This window comes from Microcaecilia unicolor, chromosome 3 (genome assembly GCF_901765095.1).
Source record: "Microcaecilia unicolor chromosome 3, aMicUni1.1, whole genome shotgun sequence".
NCBI classification, from domain to species: domain Eukaryota; kingdom Metazoa; phylum Chordata; class Amphibia; order Gymnophiona; family Siphonopidae; genus Microcaecilia; species Microcaecilia unicolor.
In genome coordinates, this window is record NC_044033.1 from 296,004,259 (window position 1) to 296,022,350 (window position 18,092).

The 18,092-nt window shown below is 45.2% G+C and overlaps 1 protein-coding gene across 1 annotated transcript in view; it reads left to right on the forward strand.

Annotated features, from left to right (window-relative positions):
- The window catches only part of SPRYD3 (SPRY domain containing 3), a 175,184-nt gene that overhangs the window by 137,723 nt on the left and 19,369 nt on the right, over positions 1-18,092 (forward strand). The window contains 2 exon segments of the mRNA XM_030198191.1: positions 10,541-10,598; positions 13,663-13,782. Of these exon segments, the coding sequence (XP_030054051.1) occupies positions 10,541-10,598; positions 13,663-13,782 (178 nt within the window).

Consider the following 18,092-nt stretch of genomic DNA (forward strand, 5'->3'; position numbering starts at 1 on the left):
GTGGTGCTGTGGGTGCTTGAGCACCCCCAATATTGAGAAAATTCCTTGTGTGTGTCCAGGGAGGGGTTATTTTCATTGGGCTTAGCACCCCCAATAATTTTGAAAAGTTGGCTCCTATGGGCAACAGGGTAGCAGTGCAGATGAAATAGAAAAATGGGGAGTGATCTAAGGAAATACAAGTGGACTTGTCAAGAGTTTGATGGCTAGGTTTAATGCAAGGAAAGTATAGATTAGGATGCACAAAATCCAAGAAAGCAATGCACATAAAGCTTTAGTACTGGACAAGGATCCAAGATGGCGACTGAGTAGCTCGACAGACGCACTGCTGAGCTGAGATTAGTTTGCCGTTTTTGAGAGCGTCTTACCTATGGGTTAAGAGGAGAGGTAAAGTCCGGAGGCTCCCTCCGTTCTGGGCGGAACACCCCAGCTCCATCAAACGACGCTCGATCGGTTCGCAGCTCCGTCTGGTCCTGAATTGGCATCCACCCATCTGCCAGTGCCTGCGCGTCGACGCAGGACAACAGTGTAGACGGGGCTGTTTTGGGAGTGGGGCCAGCAATGGCAGCAGTGGGGTGTCCCATCCCCAGCTTCTCTATCCTTAGTGCTTTTCTGGGCACAGCACATAATAGGATGTCTGCTTTTTCCAGCTCATGTTATAAGGCCGGCCCTATTCAGTGAAGGAAGTTACTGTTCTGTGTTGGGAATCGGATAGGCTTTCAGGGAAAGAGAGAACTATGTGGGGTGGTATAGAGCAGGGAGGCAGATACTTATATGGTGGGCATGGAGAGGAGACCTACAAGAGGCAGGGAGGGTCAAAGACACAGAGAACTGCATGGAAGTACACAAGGGAAACCTGTATATGGTGAGGTGGGAAAGAGAAGGAATAGCAAGAATGAAACCTACCTTGGGTGTAGGATACAAGTTAAGGGATTCTCTAGATGGTGTGGATAAGATGGAGTTGGATTGGGATAGAGAAAAGAAGGAGAAACTGAATGTGGGAGCATAAAGTGGAAGAGAGAATCTAGATTGGCAAAAGGAAAGGAGTGGAACCAGGGGAGGTGCTTGAGATGGTGAGGGGAAGAACAGGCAGAAGGAAAGTAGGTGAGGGCTGGGAAGGGAGAGAATACAGAGGGTTGAAATGGGAGGCTAGGGAGTTGGTTGAAAGACAGAGGGGAAATAATGGGAGTCCAAAGGGCAGGAGTGGATGGGACTGGAAGGACTAGATAGGAGGTGAGAGAGATGGGAAGGGGAAACTTCAGTGAGACACAGATGTAAGAGAAGAAATTAAACTAATAGGAGATGAGAAGAAACAAAACGGTAAAGCTACATTGGCTCCCACTCAAAGAACGCATCACGTTCAAAATATGTACCCTAGTTCACAAAACCATCCACAGAGACGCCCCAGCCTACATGTCAGACCTGATAGACCTACCACGCAGGAATGCCAAAAAATCACCCCGCATATTCCTTAATCTTCACTTCCCCAACTGTAAAGGTCTAAAATACAAACTAACGCATGCGTCAACCTTTTTTCTGCTGAGCACACAATTCTGGAACACGCTGCCGCGCAACTTAAAACGCTCTATAAACTAAACCAACTTCCGCAAACTACTGAAGACCCATCTCTTTAACAAGGCATACCACAAAGACCAACAAATATGAACTCCAATACAAATATCCAGAACTGCCTTACAATATTTGCTTGTTAAACTACTAGTATGTTCTATCATTACCATGTTTGCTTGTTAAACTACTATTATGTTTTATCATTATCATGTTACCCAAGATCCTTTATAATGCTAAATGTATATCTTCTATATGCTTCGACTATTCATGATGTAAGCCACATTGAGCTTGCAAAGAGGTGGGAAAATGTGGGATACAAATGCAATAAATAAATATTTGATATACTGTCTTTCTGTGGTACAACCAAAGTGGTTTAAATGTCTTATACAGGTAAAGAGCCCTGAAAAAGAGAAGAGCAAAGTACCGAAAGCAGGAAAAAAAAAGACCAAAAACCAACGTGATTGGGAAATAAAATGCAAAAGACAACAAACGTTGAATGCTGTTAATTTTTTTCTGTATTTAATACTTTGGAAATTCTGAATTAAAATATTTTTCAGGAAAAAATAGTTTGCCAGTTTTGAATAGAACAGCTTTGGAAATATGTAGCTTTGATGTATTTGCATTTTGCTCAGAATGGGAGAAAGTACATTTCTTTCTCCAGTGTTGCACTACATGCGGAGGCTGGCTTCTTGGGTTCTCTCTGCCACATTTATGTTTTCTTTTTTATTTGGTGATTTTCAGATGAAGCTGATCTAGCCCATTGTATGCATGGACTTGTGTAGCCTTTTGTTTCTTAGAGAATAGATAGGGAATATGAGAACTACAGATCCCTGACTGCAGGCAGTGAGGTAAATCCAGGACTGGATAAATCTGTTGTGAAAACGGTGGAATCAGTTGACAGCCCTATTTGGTGAGGGTTTCTTTGTATTGTGCATATGACAGAAATACCTATAGTTCTAGTAAAATATGTTAACGTTTTTGTGAGGATCTTTAGCAGTCTAACTTGTATCCCTATTCAGAGTTATAGGTATTCTAAGTTTAACTCTATTTTTACTGTTTGAGTCCTGGTAGCTAGTGCTGTTTTGATATGGTAGGTTTGCTGTTTAAGTTTGGAATGGGTTGTTTTTGTGTTCGCTATACCTCTAAAATGCCTGCTAGTGGAGAGTTGTTGTTACTGAGGTGACTCCTGAATGTGTATTGTGTACATGGAACTTCACCTGTGATGGTATAATTGTATATGCCAGAAGTGCTACTGGTAGGTAGGTTTGTAATGGGGAGGGGGATGCAAAATGAAGGTTCATCTAGGGTGCCTAATATCTTTGTACCAACCCGAGGTAAAACCATTTGATTTGGGGAGGTTATAATGCCTTTGTAATGGTCATTGGTGACATCTTCACTGGTGTATTGTGTCCAGGTTTTGGAGCTCTTATCGCAAGGTTGTGGGCAAATTAGAGACAAAATTACTAATTAGGGGATAACTCTTTTAATTCCAGAGTCCCTTTTAATATCTATTACACAAAGCCTCCAGTATTTTTTTCATATCACACAAACGTTTTATTATATGCAATGCCCACTAACTCACCAGCACTGCTACCTAATGTTAAAACCTCACCAATTCATTCCTCCACTCACCTTGCACCACCTGTATTTGAATACAAAACACTGGTTTTACATTTAAACTGCATACTTATGCGTTTCTTATTTTACATATGTTTTACCATACTTATACATATATCATGCACAAATGATCAGAACATCAGTCCTGCCAGCTAGATAGTTCCTTTTCCTACAGAAGCCATGCCTTACGCTTGGACGCTGCAAAAGTGTTTCCACGTAAACGCTGGATGCATGCTCTTCATGGAAAAAGACAACTGTATGTGTATTGACCCTCCGTTGACTGATGAAATACGCCACCTCCCATCATCTGTATGCATCACAATGCAAGTGCTGTGTGTTCGATGACTGTATGCATCACAATACAAGTGCTGTGTGCTCGCAACAGTCCACCATACTGTTTATATTGTGCCGGTCCCCAATGCAGGACCGCATTCACAAACTTCCTCAGGAGGGAACCACCATCAGATTTTTCTACACATCAAATGGCTGCATGCCGGATTGAAACTCCCTCAGGGCTGAGCCGCAGACGCCGCACAGGACACCATTTTTGGCGTCTGCAGGTCTGGGCTCGACCATAGCCTGCTAATTGTGTTGTCTGTCTTCGCCATGAAGAAGAGGAACTAGCTTTCCAGAGAGGATCACGTGAGAGGATTTTTGAGCCATGAAGAAGAGGAACCCTAGCTTTCCAGAGAGGCTCAATGTCGAGAGGATTTTTTTGAGCCATGGACATCGAGGTCAGAGGCGTTGGCATCATGTCAAGCATCACATCAGGAAAGTCGGTAAGCATGGCTGCTATTAGACCTATAGGACACTGGGATCAGTGAAGCATAGAGTGGGACTCCACCGTCCTTAGACATCCTCTGTTAAGGGGCCAAGGACAGTCCATCGTTTGACCGACCCATAGGTAATGTGAGGATTCGACTCATCCTCGTCTGCACCAAGGAGCCTTGGTGACACTCATCGTCAGCGGTCACCCACAACGCATGGTGCTGGGGCTCCAGGGCATCAAAGGATTCAGCACTTTGTCAAGACCTTCATCAGGAGAACCAAATCACCCTTTCTGTGAATTAAACAACATATTCTAACCTCGGCACTATAATACTTTTTTCATACTTTTAAATATAGGATTTAAATATAACAATAGCTGCTTACCATCAGGTCTACTTTTTCAAGCCGTCTTCCCGGACATTACCTCACATTAATTCACAGAAAGGGTGATTTGGTTCTCCTGATGAAGGTCTTGACGAAATGCGGTCACACATTGGGAACCAAGGATGATTTAATGAAACAGTTGCTGACGGATTTGCACGGCACCTCCAGTAGCCTTGACTATGCCTAAACACTCATGTGTGGTTTACACATCCATATAACGGAATAAGAAACTAATGTGCGCGTAATTGGCCCACGCTCAAGCTTTGACTGTCAAGTTCCACTACAAGTGTTGGACATTGATACAACAAGGACTCTTATGAATATGTGCTTTGGAGGCACCCAGAAAAAAAGCCTTTTTAGGGCTTGTTTGAATGATAAGAGGGGAAACCTGCAATTGTGTTGAATTTGCATTACTGATTGATGTTATAACAAGCTGGAGGCCAAAGCATTGAGTTTGGTGTGTTGAAGCAATGAATTGATGTGGATGTAGTGATAGGCTAGAAGAAAGGAGTTCTGGAGTGACTGTTGGGAGATTAATGAGGAGGGGATATTTAATTGATGTAAGGCACTGTAATTTGATTAAAATGTCTTATGTGAAATATTATAACACAGGTGTAAAGTGAGTACTTTATAATTGTATGCTAGTTAAACTGTAATGCAAGAAGTGTAGAGTGATGCATTGGGGTGCGGAAACCCAAAAGAGAGATACCGGATAGGAGGGGAGAGATTAGTAAGCTCAACTCAGGAGAGAGACCTTGGGGTGTTGGTGTCGGAGGATCTGAAGGTGAAGAAACAAGGCGACGGCCCGTGGCCAGAAGGATGCTAGGCTGCGTAGAGAGGGGCATAACCATCAGAAGAAAGGAGATGTTGATGCCCCTCTAAAAGTGTTTGTGAGGCCCCACTTGGAGTATTGTGTTCAGTTTTGGAGGCCCGTATTTGCTAAAGATGTAAAAAGAATGGAAGCGGTGCAAAGAAAAGCTAGGAAAATGATATGGGATTTGTGTTGCAAACCGTACGAGGAGAGACTTGCTGACCCTGAACATGTATACCTTGGAGGAAAGGAGAAACAGGGGTGATATGATACAGACATTCAAATATTGAAAGGTATTAATCCGCAAACGAACCTTTTCCGGAGACGGGAAGGTGGTAGAACTAGAGGACATGAATTGAGGTTGAAGGGGGGCAGACTCAAGGACTAATGTCAGAAAATATTTTTTCACGGAGAGGGTGTGGATATGTGGATATGCCTCCGTGCGGGATGGTGGTGGAGATGAAAACGGTAATGGAACTCAAACATGTGTGAATATAACCACAAAGGAATCCGGTTTAGAAGGCATGATTCCGGGAATCTTGGCTGAGATTGGGTGGCGATGCCGGTAATTGGAACAAAATGGGAGCTGGGCAGATTTCTACAGTCTAACCCTTATCGTGTCTTCAATAGATAGGGATGGGCTGGAGTGTAAATTTTAAGGGGCTTCGATGTTAGCTTCAGAACTTAGTACAAGAACAGTACTGGGCAGACTTCTACGGTTCTGTGCCCTGAGAAAGGCCTAAGGACAAATCAAACTCGGGTATACATATAAAGTATCACATACCATGTAAAATGAGTTTATCTTGTTGGGCAGACTGGATGGACCGTACAGGTCTTTATCTGCCGTCATTTACTATGATGTGGTATCCAGGATCTCTGCTCAAAGTATAGCAATGCGCATACTCTCATGACTGCGTGTTTCTGATTTGGAACATTCTGTTCAGTAGAGGTGGCAGATGCCCCGTGTTGGGGGGGATAACCTTTTTTAGTGAGAACGTCGAAGAGGTCGCTAATCAAATAAAAAAAACACATTGATACTATTTCTTCTGTCTCCTGCCAGATGCCTTCTGCATCATCCTCCTCAGCTTAGGAGGACTTTTGGCAAGCCAAGAAGGATTTCCTATTACTATCCTAGGCATGGGTTACAACTCTTTGGCTTCCCAGCCTACTCGGAATCAACCCCAGCGTGCTCATTCATATCAATAGTGTGCACCTAAGGCCCTTTTGCTCCCCAAGCAAAGCAAGAGATGAGCTTTTGACTGGCTCAACAGAGCAAATCCACAGTAAAAGTGTCCGTCCCGGACAACTTACTGAGTCAGTGGGGTTTTCACCAAAGGTGGCCTCTTATAACCTCCGACAGGTGGGTTCTTCAAATAGTCCATCTCAGATACGCCCTCCCTGGCTCTCAAACATCCAAATTGCCCACCGAGAGCCCATTCATTCAAACTCTCAGCACAAGCAGGTACTTGTAGAGGAACTGTTTGCCTTTGAAGGCCCGTGCAGTGAACCAGTACCACCAGAGAAGAAGGGCGGGGAATTCTATTCCAGGTTACTTCCTTGTGCAAAAGAAAACAGGGGGGAATGCGTCCCATCCTAGACCTAATGGCCCCTGAACAAATTCCCAGTCCGAGGAAAAGTTAAAGGATGGTTTCCCTGGGCACCCTTCTCCAATGATTCAGAAAAATGATTGGCTATGCTCTCTGGACTTAAAGAATGCAGATACTTCCAGCGCACCGGAAGTGTCTTCGATTTCTGTTGGGAACACATCACAGTAACGCGTGTTGCCTTTTGGCCTCATGTTAGCTCCCAGGGTCTTCACCAAGTGTTTAGTAGTAGTTGCAGCATCACTACGCAGACTGGGAGTCCATTTGTTTCTGTATCTTGACAATTGGCTGGTGAAGAGCACCACGGAGGAGGATGCTTTGGAGTCCATTAGATGACTATTCGTGTGCTCGAGCTAATAGGGTTCTATGTAAATTACCCCAAGTCCCATCTCTGCCCTGTCTAGCGATTGGAGTCATAGGAGCCCCCTGCTTGACACGCAGAGGGTTCGAGCATACCTCACGGAGATGAGAGAGGGACAATCTTGTCTCTCTCACGCCCAAGGGTCATGCCTCTCAGCGGGTCATAGCATGGCAGATGTTGAGATTGTTGGGCCGCATGGCTTCATAGTGTATGTTATACCCTGACTCATCTTCACATGAGATTAGCTAAATGGACCCGACTTCTCAGTGGTACCAAACGCACAGGGAGGTCTTGAATATGTCAACCAATTGTCCTCCAGAGCTTGTACGCTCTCTTCAGTGGTAGACAGTTCGATCCAGTTTGACTCTGGTACTCCATTCCAATTTCTCAGCCACAGGAAAGTGCTACCGATGGATGCATTGCTCCTGGGATGGGAGCTCATGTAGATGGGTTCACACTGAAGGTGCTTGGTCCTCCCAGGAAACAAATCTTCAGATTAACCTCCTGAGCTTTGAGCGATCTGGAATGCTCTAAAGGCTTTCAGGAGATTGGCTGTTTCACCAATTTGTTCTCATCCAGACAGACAGTCAGGTTGCAATGTATTACACAAACAAGCAGGGGGGCACCGGATCATGCCCTCTGTGTCAGGAGGCCGCCTTGATATGGCATGCTCCTTCGAGCCACTTATGTGGCGGGCTAAAACAGTACCCTGGCCGACAGACTGAGCAGGATAATGCAACCTCATGAGTGGTCTATCAATATGGGCATAGCCCGCAGGGTATTCTGAGCATGGGGCACCCCCTTGGTGGATCTTTTTTGCCACTCAGATCAATCACAAGATCCCTCAGTTTCTGTTCCAGGCTTCAGGCCACAACAGACTAGCATCAGATGCCTTCCTCCTCAGTTGGGGGACAGGTCTTCTATATGCGTATCCTTCATACCCCTAGTGGGAAAAACTTTGTTGAAACTCAAGCAAGACCACAAAACCATGATTCTGATCGTGCCGTACTGTCCGCAGCAGCTATAGTTCCCTCTTCTGGAATTATCCTCTGAAGAACCGTGGAGATTGGAATGTTTTCCGACCCTCATCACACAGAATGAGGGGTCACTTTTACATCCCAACTTCCAGTCTCAGACTCTCACAGCTTGGTTGTTGAGAGCCTAGAATTCGCTTCCTTGGGTCTTTCGGAGGGTGTCTCCCAAGTCTTGCTGGCTTCCAGGAAAGATTCCACTAAGAAGTGTTACTCTTTTAAATGGAGGAGGTTTGGCCGTCTAGTGTGAGAGCAAGGCCCTAGATCCCATTACTTGCCCTACACAGACCCTGCTTGAATATCTTCTACACTTGTCAGAGTCTGGTCTCAAGACCAACTCCGTAAGGGTTCACCTTAGTGCTTCTTATCAGCATGTAGAAGGTAAGCCCATCACTAGATAGCTCTAGTTCGCTTCATAAGAGGTTTGCTTTTGTCAAAGCCCCCTGTCAACCTCCAGCAGTGTCATGGCATTTCAACATTGTTCTCACCCAGCTGATGAAAGTTCCTTTTGAGCCACTGAATTCCTGCCTTCTGAAGTATTTGACCTGGAAGGTCATTTTCTTGGTGGCTGTTATTTCAGTTCATAGAGTTAGTGAGCTTCAGGCCTTAGTAGTGCATGCACAACACAGTAGTCCTCTGCACTCACCTTAATTTCCTGCTGAAAGTGGTGTCTTGAGTTCCATCTGAACTAGTAGTTGTCTTGCCAACATTTTTTTCCCCAACATCATGCCCATCCTGGCAAAGCAGCTTGCACACCTTGGATTGCAAGAGAGCATTGACCTATCACATGGAGCGGGACAAGGCCCTACAGACAGGTCGCCCCAGCTTTTTGGTTCTTTTGATTCCAAGAGGACGGGGGTTGTGATCAGAAAACGCACCATTTCAGTTTAGCTGGCAGATTTCATTTCCTTCATTTATGCGCAGGCTGGGTTTGGCCTTGGAGGGTCATGTCACAGTTAATAATGTTAGAGCCATGGCCCATCGGTAGCCCATTTGAGGTCAGCCTCCATTGAAGAAATTTGCAAGGCTGCAATGTGGTCTTCAGTCCACACATTCACATCACACTGCTGCCTTGAGCAGGATACCCGACGCGGCAGACTGTGTTGCAGAATCTGTTTGGGGTCTAGAATCCAACTCCAGCCTACTAGGCCCGTTTTATTCTGTTCCAGGCTGCACTCTCATTCAGTCTCATAATCTGTGTTTTGTTCTTGCTGTTGCTAGGCCCAATTGACCAATGTTTGTTTTGTTTTTTTGGTGAGCCTGGATGCTAGGGATTCCCCACTTGTGAAATATAGAAGCCTGCTTTTCCTCAGAGGAAAGCGAAGAACTATTTCCTTATGTTACTCCAGAGTCTGCCTCCTTTGAATTTTGTATTATGAGCTCTTAGTTCTAGAACTTTCTTTCCACCATTTATTTAGATTTTGCTCACACCTTTTTTCAGTAGTAGCTCAAGGTGAGTTACATTCAGGTACACTGGATATTTCTCTGTCCCAGGAGGGCTCACAATCTAGGTTTGTACCTGAGGCAATAGAGGGTTAAGTGACTTGCCCAAGATCACAAGGAGCAGCAGTGGGATTTGAAACTGGCCACCTCTAACCACTAGGCCACTCCTCCACGCCCACTCCACTAGAAAGGGTTTGTTTCTCGGTTTGCAGTGTTAACATTTTTGAGGTACAGTGAACATACTTGTAGCAGGTATTCTCTGAGGACAGCAGGCTTTATGTTCTCACAATTCCTCCCACCTCCTCTTGGAGTTGTCTTCTTTGTTCTTTTTACTTTATTTTTGGTATAGTATTAAACTGAGGAGACTGCGTTCGTGTGACGAGCGGGAGACACTCGCGCATTTGCGGTGGAGTGTGCTCACGCTCCACAAAACTCTCTTTTTAGCTATGGCAAATGCCGGACAGGATGATGCATATCGGCATCACCCACTTGTGAGAATGTAAAGTATCTTCGCTGTACCTCAAAAATGTTAACACTGCAAACCAAGAAACAAACCTTTTCTAGTGGGAAGAAAGTTCTAGAACCAAGAGCTCATAATACAAAATTCAAAGGAGGCAGACTCTGGAGGAACATAAGGAAATAGTTCTTCACAGAGAAGTTTGTGGGTTCCATGGAATGGCCTCCCAGTGGAGGCCAAAGCGGTAACATTGAAAACAGTCTGGGATAAGTCTAGAGCTTATTATTTGTAAAAATGTGACTGAAAAACTAGATTATCTAGTCAGTTGTATGGTAATACAGCAGGAAAGGGAACTGGGCAGACCAGATGGATCTGCATTTTGTATTGTGGAGGGTAGATGGGTCTTGCTATCATACTCATGGGTAGGTCTTGCGGTGGCAGCTGTGATCTGGAGTGGTATACAGTAAATAATGCACACTGTCTCTCTCCTTGTATCAGGACTACCCAAAAAACAGGCATCCAGGCTGGAGCAGGGGCTCAGTGGCTTATCACGCAGGTATGTTATTATGTTTGTGGTGGGCAGGTCATACACGTTTTATTAGGATCCCACTTTGTTTTCTGCCTTGCTCTTTCTCTTCTCTCTCCTCCTCTTTCCTCATGCATGTACCTTGTCCAGCAGAAGTTCCCTTTCCAATAGCTATTAAAGAGGACATAGCACAATGCTGTAGATTGTAATCAGTGGTGTGCTGGTAAATGTTTAACAACAGGCTCTCTCCCCAGTCCACCTCTGCACCCCCCCCCCCCCCCCCAAATTGCAGAGCTGGCTATAGCCGGGGAGGGGGCAATGCATTACTCCAGGAAAAAAAAATTAAATGATCCCAGGTTCCAATCTAATTCATGTTTAATGTGGGATAAAATGCCATAAATAAGTAAATAATATAAACTTTTAATGTTGAGCACCTGATTCTCAAAGTGGACATATTCCAAACACTATAATGAAAATAAAATGATTTTTTTCTACCTTTGTTGTCTGGTGACTTTGTTTTTCTGATCATGCTGGCCCAGTATCCCATTCTGCTGCTCTTAACTCCGTTTCCAGGACTTCCTTTCCATTTATTTCTTTACTTTCCGCCTTTCTTCTTCATTTCTTTTTATTTATTTTATTTATATATTTAATATTTCAAACCTATTCACAAGATATATCTTGTACAAGAAACACAGAGCTATTATCTGACAATCAAAAAAAATAATTCTAAAGTAAATATTCCTCTTTTCTTAGACCACTAATTTTTCTTCTTCATTTCTTGCTTACATCCGTAAGTAAAAGCTGGGTCCTCCGCAGACTTGACTGTCCAGTGGATCCAGCTTCTGCCTATTTTCTTCATCCATGTGCAGTTTTTCTCCTCTCTTCCATTTCCCTCATCTCATCTCCTTTCTCACTCTTCCTCCCTCCATCCAGTCTTGCATTTTCTTCCTCCCTTCCCTCTCCTCCATCCACCTGTGTCCAGCAACCCTCCCCTCCATCTACCCTTGTCCAGCAACCCTCCCCTCCAGCCACCCATGCCCAGCGACTCCCTTCTTTCCCCTGCCCCTCCTCCAGCCACCCATGTCCAGCGACTCCCTTCTCTCCCCTGCCCCCCCTCCATCCACCCATACCCAGCGATTGCCCTCTCTCCCCTGCCCCCCTCCAGCCACCCATGCCCAGCGATTCTCTTTGCTCCCCTGCCCCCCTCCAGCCACCCATACCCAACGACTGTCCTCTCTCCCCTGCCCCCCTCCTCCAGCCACCCATGCCCAGCGACTCCCTTCTCTCCCCTGCCCCCCTCCTCCAGCCACCCATGTCCAGCGACTCCCTTCTCTCCCCTGCCCCCCTCCAGCCACCCATACCCAGCGAGTGCCCTCTCTCCCCTGCCCTCCTCCAGCCACCCATGCCCAGTGATTCTCTTTGCTCCCCTGCCCCCCTCCAGCCACCCATATCCAACGACTGTCCTCTCTCCCCTGCCCCCCTCCTCCAGCCACCCATGCCCTGCAACTCCCTTCTCTCCCCTGCCCCCCTCCAGCCACCCATACCCAGCGATTGCCCTCTCTCCCCTGCCCCCCCTCCAGCCACCCATGCCCAGCAACTCCTTTCTCTCCCCCCTCCAGCCACCCATGCCCAGCAACTCCCTTCTCTTCCCCCTCCAGCCACCCATGCCCAGCGACTCCCTTCTCTCCCCTGCCACCCCCTCCAGCCACCGAGTTGTTCAGCGAATTCTTTGGGACAGGCAGTCTTGCCTGCCCGCTGCCGGCGCTGACTCTCTCCCCCGCTGCCGGATCGCTCTTCAAAATGGTCGCCGAGACTTACAAGGGCGGCCTCCAAGACTTCAGCAGAAGTCTCGCGAGGCTGCCTTTGTAAGTCTCGGCGGCCATTTTTAAAGAGCGATCCAGCAGCGGGGGAGAGTCAGCGCTGGCAGCGGGCAGGCAAGATTGCCTGCCCCGAAGAATTCGCTGGACGATGTGACTCAGGTGAGGGACCGGATCCGGAGGGAGGGAGGAAGGAAGGAGAGCCGGCTCGCACTCAGGAACAACCGGCTCGCAAGTCGGTACAAAATTTAACAACCGGCTCTTGCGAGCCGGCTCCAGCACACCACTGATTGTAATCAAGCAATGAGAGCATACTTAGCATAAAACACAGGAAAGGCAGCCAGGGTTATAACTGCCCCCCTCTTTGCCTCCTTATTCTTTAAAATGTGAGTGTTGTTTATATTTACTCTGAGTGAGAATGCTCAATACTTTTATTCCATCTTCATGCTGTATAGGGAACCTCTGTTTATCCCACACCTTTTTGAATTATCTTACTGTTTTCAACACCACCACTTCACACAGAAGAGCATTCCATGCATTCACCACCCTCTTCATGAAAAAGTATTTCTATCTAAGGTTCCTGCAGATTTTCTATCTGCACATACCTCACCCCCTCCCCATCTTGGGAAACTGTGTTCTTCCTGAGTATTTGTTGGCTTCAGCTGCTAATGTAGGCATTTGCTGAAACTGGACAGCTGTGGGACCCCAAGCTTGCAGCTGTAATCGCCAGCCTGGCCCAGAGGGCTATGGTATTTGTCTTATATCACACAGGGGGTTGGGGGATGGAAGCTTGCTGGTATCCCCAGGTGTCTGTCATTGCACTGTGTACCATGTGACAGAGTGCTAATGTGAGAGGGGCAGGGAATTCTGCTGGTGGGTCACAGGGGAAACAGTGTTTTTGTCAGGACACTTTTTCAGCACTAGGAATAATTAGAGGAAGGAGCAATGTCTGTCCCTTCCTATGGTAATGTAAATAGTTTTATGGTATAGCATAGTACTGTGTATGGGATCCATGCTTTAAGTTTATTACCCTCAGCTGTTTCCTGCTCCCTTCTATTTCCTACCTCCTACCTGTACCTTACTCGAGCCACCTTCCAGAGTTCTCCTGTCTCTCCCATTCCCCTCTCCTCACTTGTGTGAGTCATTCTTCCCCTCCCTGCCCCCCCCCCCAGTTTCTCTTGATTTCCTTTCCTCTCCTTATCCCCCACCCTAAAAGAAACTAGCTTGCATAACTCATTCTGTTACTTTTCTGACTGTCTTCTGTGTCCTAATGGCAGATGATGGTAAGATTTTCCATGGCAGTGGAGTGGGTGACCCCTTTGGGCCTCGCTGCTATAAAGGAGACATTATGGGCTGTGGTATCATGTTTCCACGAGACTACATCCTGGACAGTGAAGGTAGGAGCAGCTCTTCAGCTGTGCTTAAAAGCTAAATATGTTGAGAGAGCATTGAGTGGAGACGGACTTCCTTGTGAGACAAGTATTCAGCATTTGAGAAAAGCCAAAACTCCAGAGTACTTAATGACCTTTGCCTGCCTGCTTTTTATACTGACACAGATCCAAGTTCCAATCCTGTCCCCAATGTGCGTATGCTCTGATTCTAAGCTGCCTGAGATAGGAAAATAATTATGTTTTTAGCCAATGCATAAATCTAACAAGCATGCTTTGTACTGATTGTCATAAAGCCAGACCATTATTATTCCTCCATTGGCTGCCCAGGTTATAGAGAAGACTGATCGTAAGAGCATTTGAGAGCTATAAGATAGGGAGTAATTCTTTTGCCACGTTAGTGTGAGAGAAATATGGCATGGCTCATCTAGCATCTTTCCCATTCCTTGTTAGTCGTGTGTAAGACCCTACAGCAGATCTCAGCAGATGCGAGGTGAAGTATGTCTTACATATACAAACCATACAAATGGGTGTTTGCTGCTATGCCTAGCTGCTTAAAAGAGTCACTCCCTCCACTCCCTTGAGGGCCATGAGATGAGCCATTCTTGACACGTATTTATTTTATTTATTCTTGATTTTCTTAAAACGCCTCTACAGAGCAGCTCAAAGTGATTTTACCACAGCCAGATCCATCAACTATTGACTATTAAATCCCAAGTGCAATCCTCACCTAATCTAATACATCAAGCACTCCTTCCACTAAATATTCTCTCTCTTCCCCCTTTCCAGACCCATTTGTATTATCTCAGAGAATTTATTCCAGAGGGCAATCACTGAAGAGTTTTGTCCTTGCAGATTGCATACAAATGTTTTCAAATGATGGTACATTCACTAGATTCCCTGAGTGGACCACAGAGTGTGAGATGGACAACCCAAATAACTGGGGGCCCAAGCTATTCCTAAACTTGGACCATAACATTAGTATGTAGAATTGGTGTGATTAAGAGCTGCAGCTGGTGTTTCAATCTTACTTATAAGACACCTGAAATTTTATGTTTGTACTGTCCTTTCACATTGATCATACAGCAGTCTTTGCCACCTGCACTTTCAGGCAGACTGACCGGGTGGTGTTAGTGATTCTTAATGGTCCCAGGTTGAAGGAATGGTGCCTCAAAGTTGCAGCCTTTGTGTTGCTGAGCTGCTGTTACTGACGATGCTAATAGCAGCAACTGCTTTCTCACCCTCCCTGGGCCTCTGGATACCACCTCCATGGCATACCCAGGCCTGACCAAACCCGGATCCCCTCTGTTACTGTATAGCAAGCTGAAGCCTGAGCCACAGAGCCAGGCTCCCCTTCCCTGGCTTATTTCTCTGCTAGAAAACTTTTCATTGAAATGGTGTTGCAAAAGGGCATGTCATCATGCCCTCCAGATGCTGTATAGTGATATAAGGACATGTCTGTAAGGCCTGAACAGCAGAGTTATGCACAGAACTAGACATTGTGTTGGTCACTGGCATACTAAAGGTAAAAAGTACTTATCTGATAGATACCCGCTCTCATGCAAAGTTTCTCTGCTTCGTCTCAATGATGTATGAAGTAAACACCAAATACCATATTTTCCTTCACTTACATAGTTAGAATTGTACTCTGTTTGCTACCTTTATTTGCTGATCTGCTCCCTTGCATTGTGGAGTTTAATTAGAGCAGTGGTTCTCAACCACTCACCAAACAGCCATGTGCGTAGCAGGCTGGGGTTGATAACCTAGATGTACGGTGCTTGAAATCGCCATAATTAGTCCTGCCACCAGCCCTAAATGGAATTGTTGCAGGCCTCGAGTCCATCACTCCACTCCCTCTCTTCCTCAGCTACCACCATTGCTTCTGTATTGTATTATTGTTAGCAACAATGAAATGATATATAGGGGGGTTAAAATTTTTGAACAGCTGTGAATTCCTCCCTACCCATCTTCAAATCATTGCTCAAAGCCCACCTCTTCAATATTGCTTTCGGCACCTAACCTTTATACCTTTCATGTAATCGAGAATGCCCCAAATTGACTACCCCTACTTGACTGACTGTACATTTGTCCATTAGATTGTAAGCTCTTTGAGCAGGGATTGTCCTTCTGTGTTAAAATTGTACAGCGCTGCGTAACCCTGGTTAGCGCTTTAGAAATGTTAAATAGTAGTAGTAGTAATTGTACTGTTCAGTGTGGTGTGTCGCAACAGAAGAAAGGTTGAGAACCACTGAGAGTAATTGAAGAGTTTGTTTTTTTCTTTCCTGCTGTTATCAGTGTTGTTCAAGATACAGTACAATCTCGATTATCCGACCTTCACTAATCTGACCGTTTGGTATATCCATAAATAAATTGTAGTGGCTTACAAATGTCTCCTTTGGGTCCAGAATATGCAACAGACAAAGTAGACTGTATAAATATCTGTCTCCTACTGGTTAATATATGCAGATGTCCTGGTAGGAGGAAAAGGCACTATAGTTTGCTATGCACTATAGTACACATTAAGGAAGGAGTGGGTTTTTAGGTCCATGATTATTTACAATCACAAGAAAGGTATTGATATACTTTAAGATCGCTATTCAGTGATACATCCCTGTGATTTATGAGACCTTTTCCTCCTACCAGGATATCTTGCATACATTAGCCAGTAGGAAACAGATATTTATACAGTCTACTTTGTTTGTTGCATTTGTCATATCTGACAGATTCCCCCCCACCCCCCGGTGACGACATTGTGTCTTTCCATTTTCTGGCATTACATGGTGGGAAGTTTCAGATCCGGGACCCTGCTTTTATAACCTTTGTTTATGCATTGTTTGAGGGATTACCAGTTTTCCATATTATCTGACTTTTCACTTATTTGACAGTGGGTCTAACATAGTAAGTGACAGCAGATAAAGACCTGCCCAACAGTCTCATTCATTCTCAATTCTAGATTGAATCATCAATGAACATGATATTATGTACTTGATCATGGTCTTTCTTTGTTGTTTCAGGGGCATAGACCATAGAAGTCTGCCCGGCTCTATCCTTATGTTCCAACTACAAGAGTTGCCATCAAAGCCTATTTAAATCCATCTTGTTATTTGCAGGACACAGACTGTAAAAGTCTGCCCCGGCACTGTCCTCAAGTTCCAAATTACTGGAGTTTCTGTAGAAGCTCTCTACAGCCCATCCTAAGCCGGATTGCCATAGGTGGGACTCAGACAGTACAACCCAGCCCAGTACTGGCCTTAGTTGATATAGCCAGAGTTGCTGTCTAAGCACCACTTGACATGCAAAAACATTTGCAAACCTTTAAGCTTTGGTTTTTATATATTCATTTTCTAATTAGAGATCCCCTGTGTTCATCCCATGCCACCTTTAATTCCGCCACAGTTCTCTTTCTCCATCACTTCCCTCAGGAGGGCATTTCAGGCATCAATCACCCTCTCCGTGAAAAAGAATTTTCTGACATTGCTCCAAAGTCTACCACCTCACAACCTCAAATCACATCCTCTAGTTATAACATTTTCCCTTCTCTGGAAAGTTTTTATTTCTATGGTAATACTGTTCAAGTATTTAAACGTCTGTTTCATATCTTCCCTGTGCCTCCTCTCCTCTATGGTACACATATTCAGGTCTTCCAGTCTCTTCTCATACGTCTTTTGATGCAATCTCCATATCATTTTTGTCGCCTTCCTCTGGACTGCTTCAAGTCTTCTTACATCTTTAGCAAGACTTGTACAGAGGCATCAACACCTCCTTTCTTCTGCTGGTTACACCTCTCTCTATACAGCCTAGCATCCTTCTAGCTACAGCAGCTGTCTTGTCACACTGATTTGTCACCTTCAGATCCTCAGATACTATTACCCCAAGGCCCCTCTCCCTGTCGGTTCATATCAGACCATTCTTCTAACTTTTGCAGATCCTTTTTCATGTTTTCCACTCCCTCTGGGGTGTCCACTCTGTTACAAATCTTGGTATCATCTGCAAAAAGGCAAACCTTACCTTCTAACCCTTCGGCAATGTCGCCCACAAATTGAACAGAATCGGCCCCAGCACTGATCCTTGAGGCACTCCACTACTCGCCTTTCAGGCAGTTACAGATACTGAGACAGCTTTAGCATTTAGAAAACTCTGCAGCTGTAATGGATTCATAAACAATTATGAAGCTGATACCGCACAAAACATTTACAGGGAAACTAAAGAAACAAGTTGCCCCCAGAGGAAGAACCTGGTGACATTTGGCCGAAACGGCTGTGTTGCTCTGGATAAAGCTGGAAAAACAACATTATGTGTAATTCACAGAGGTAACAATT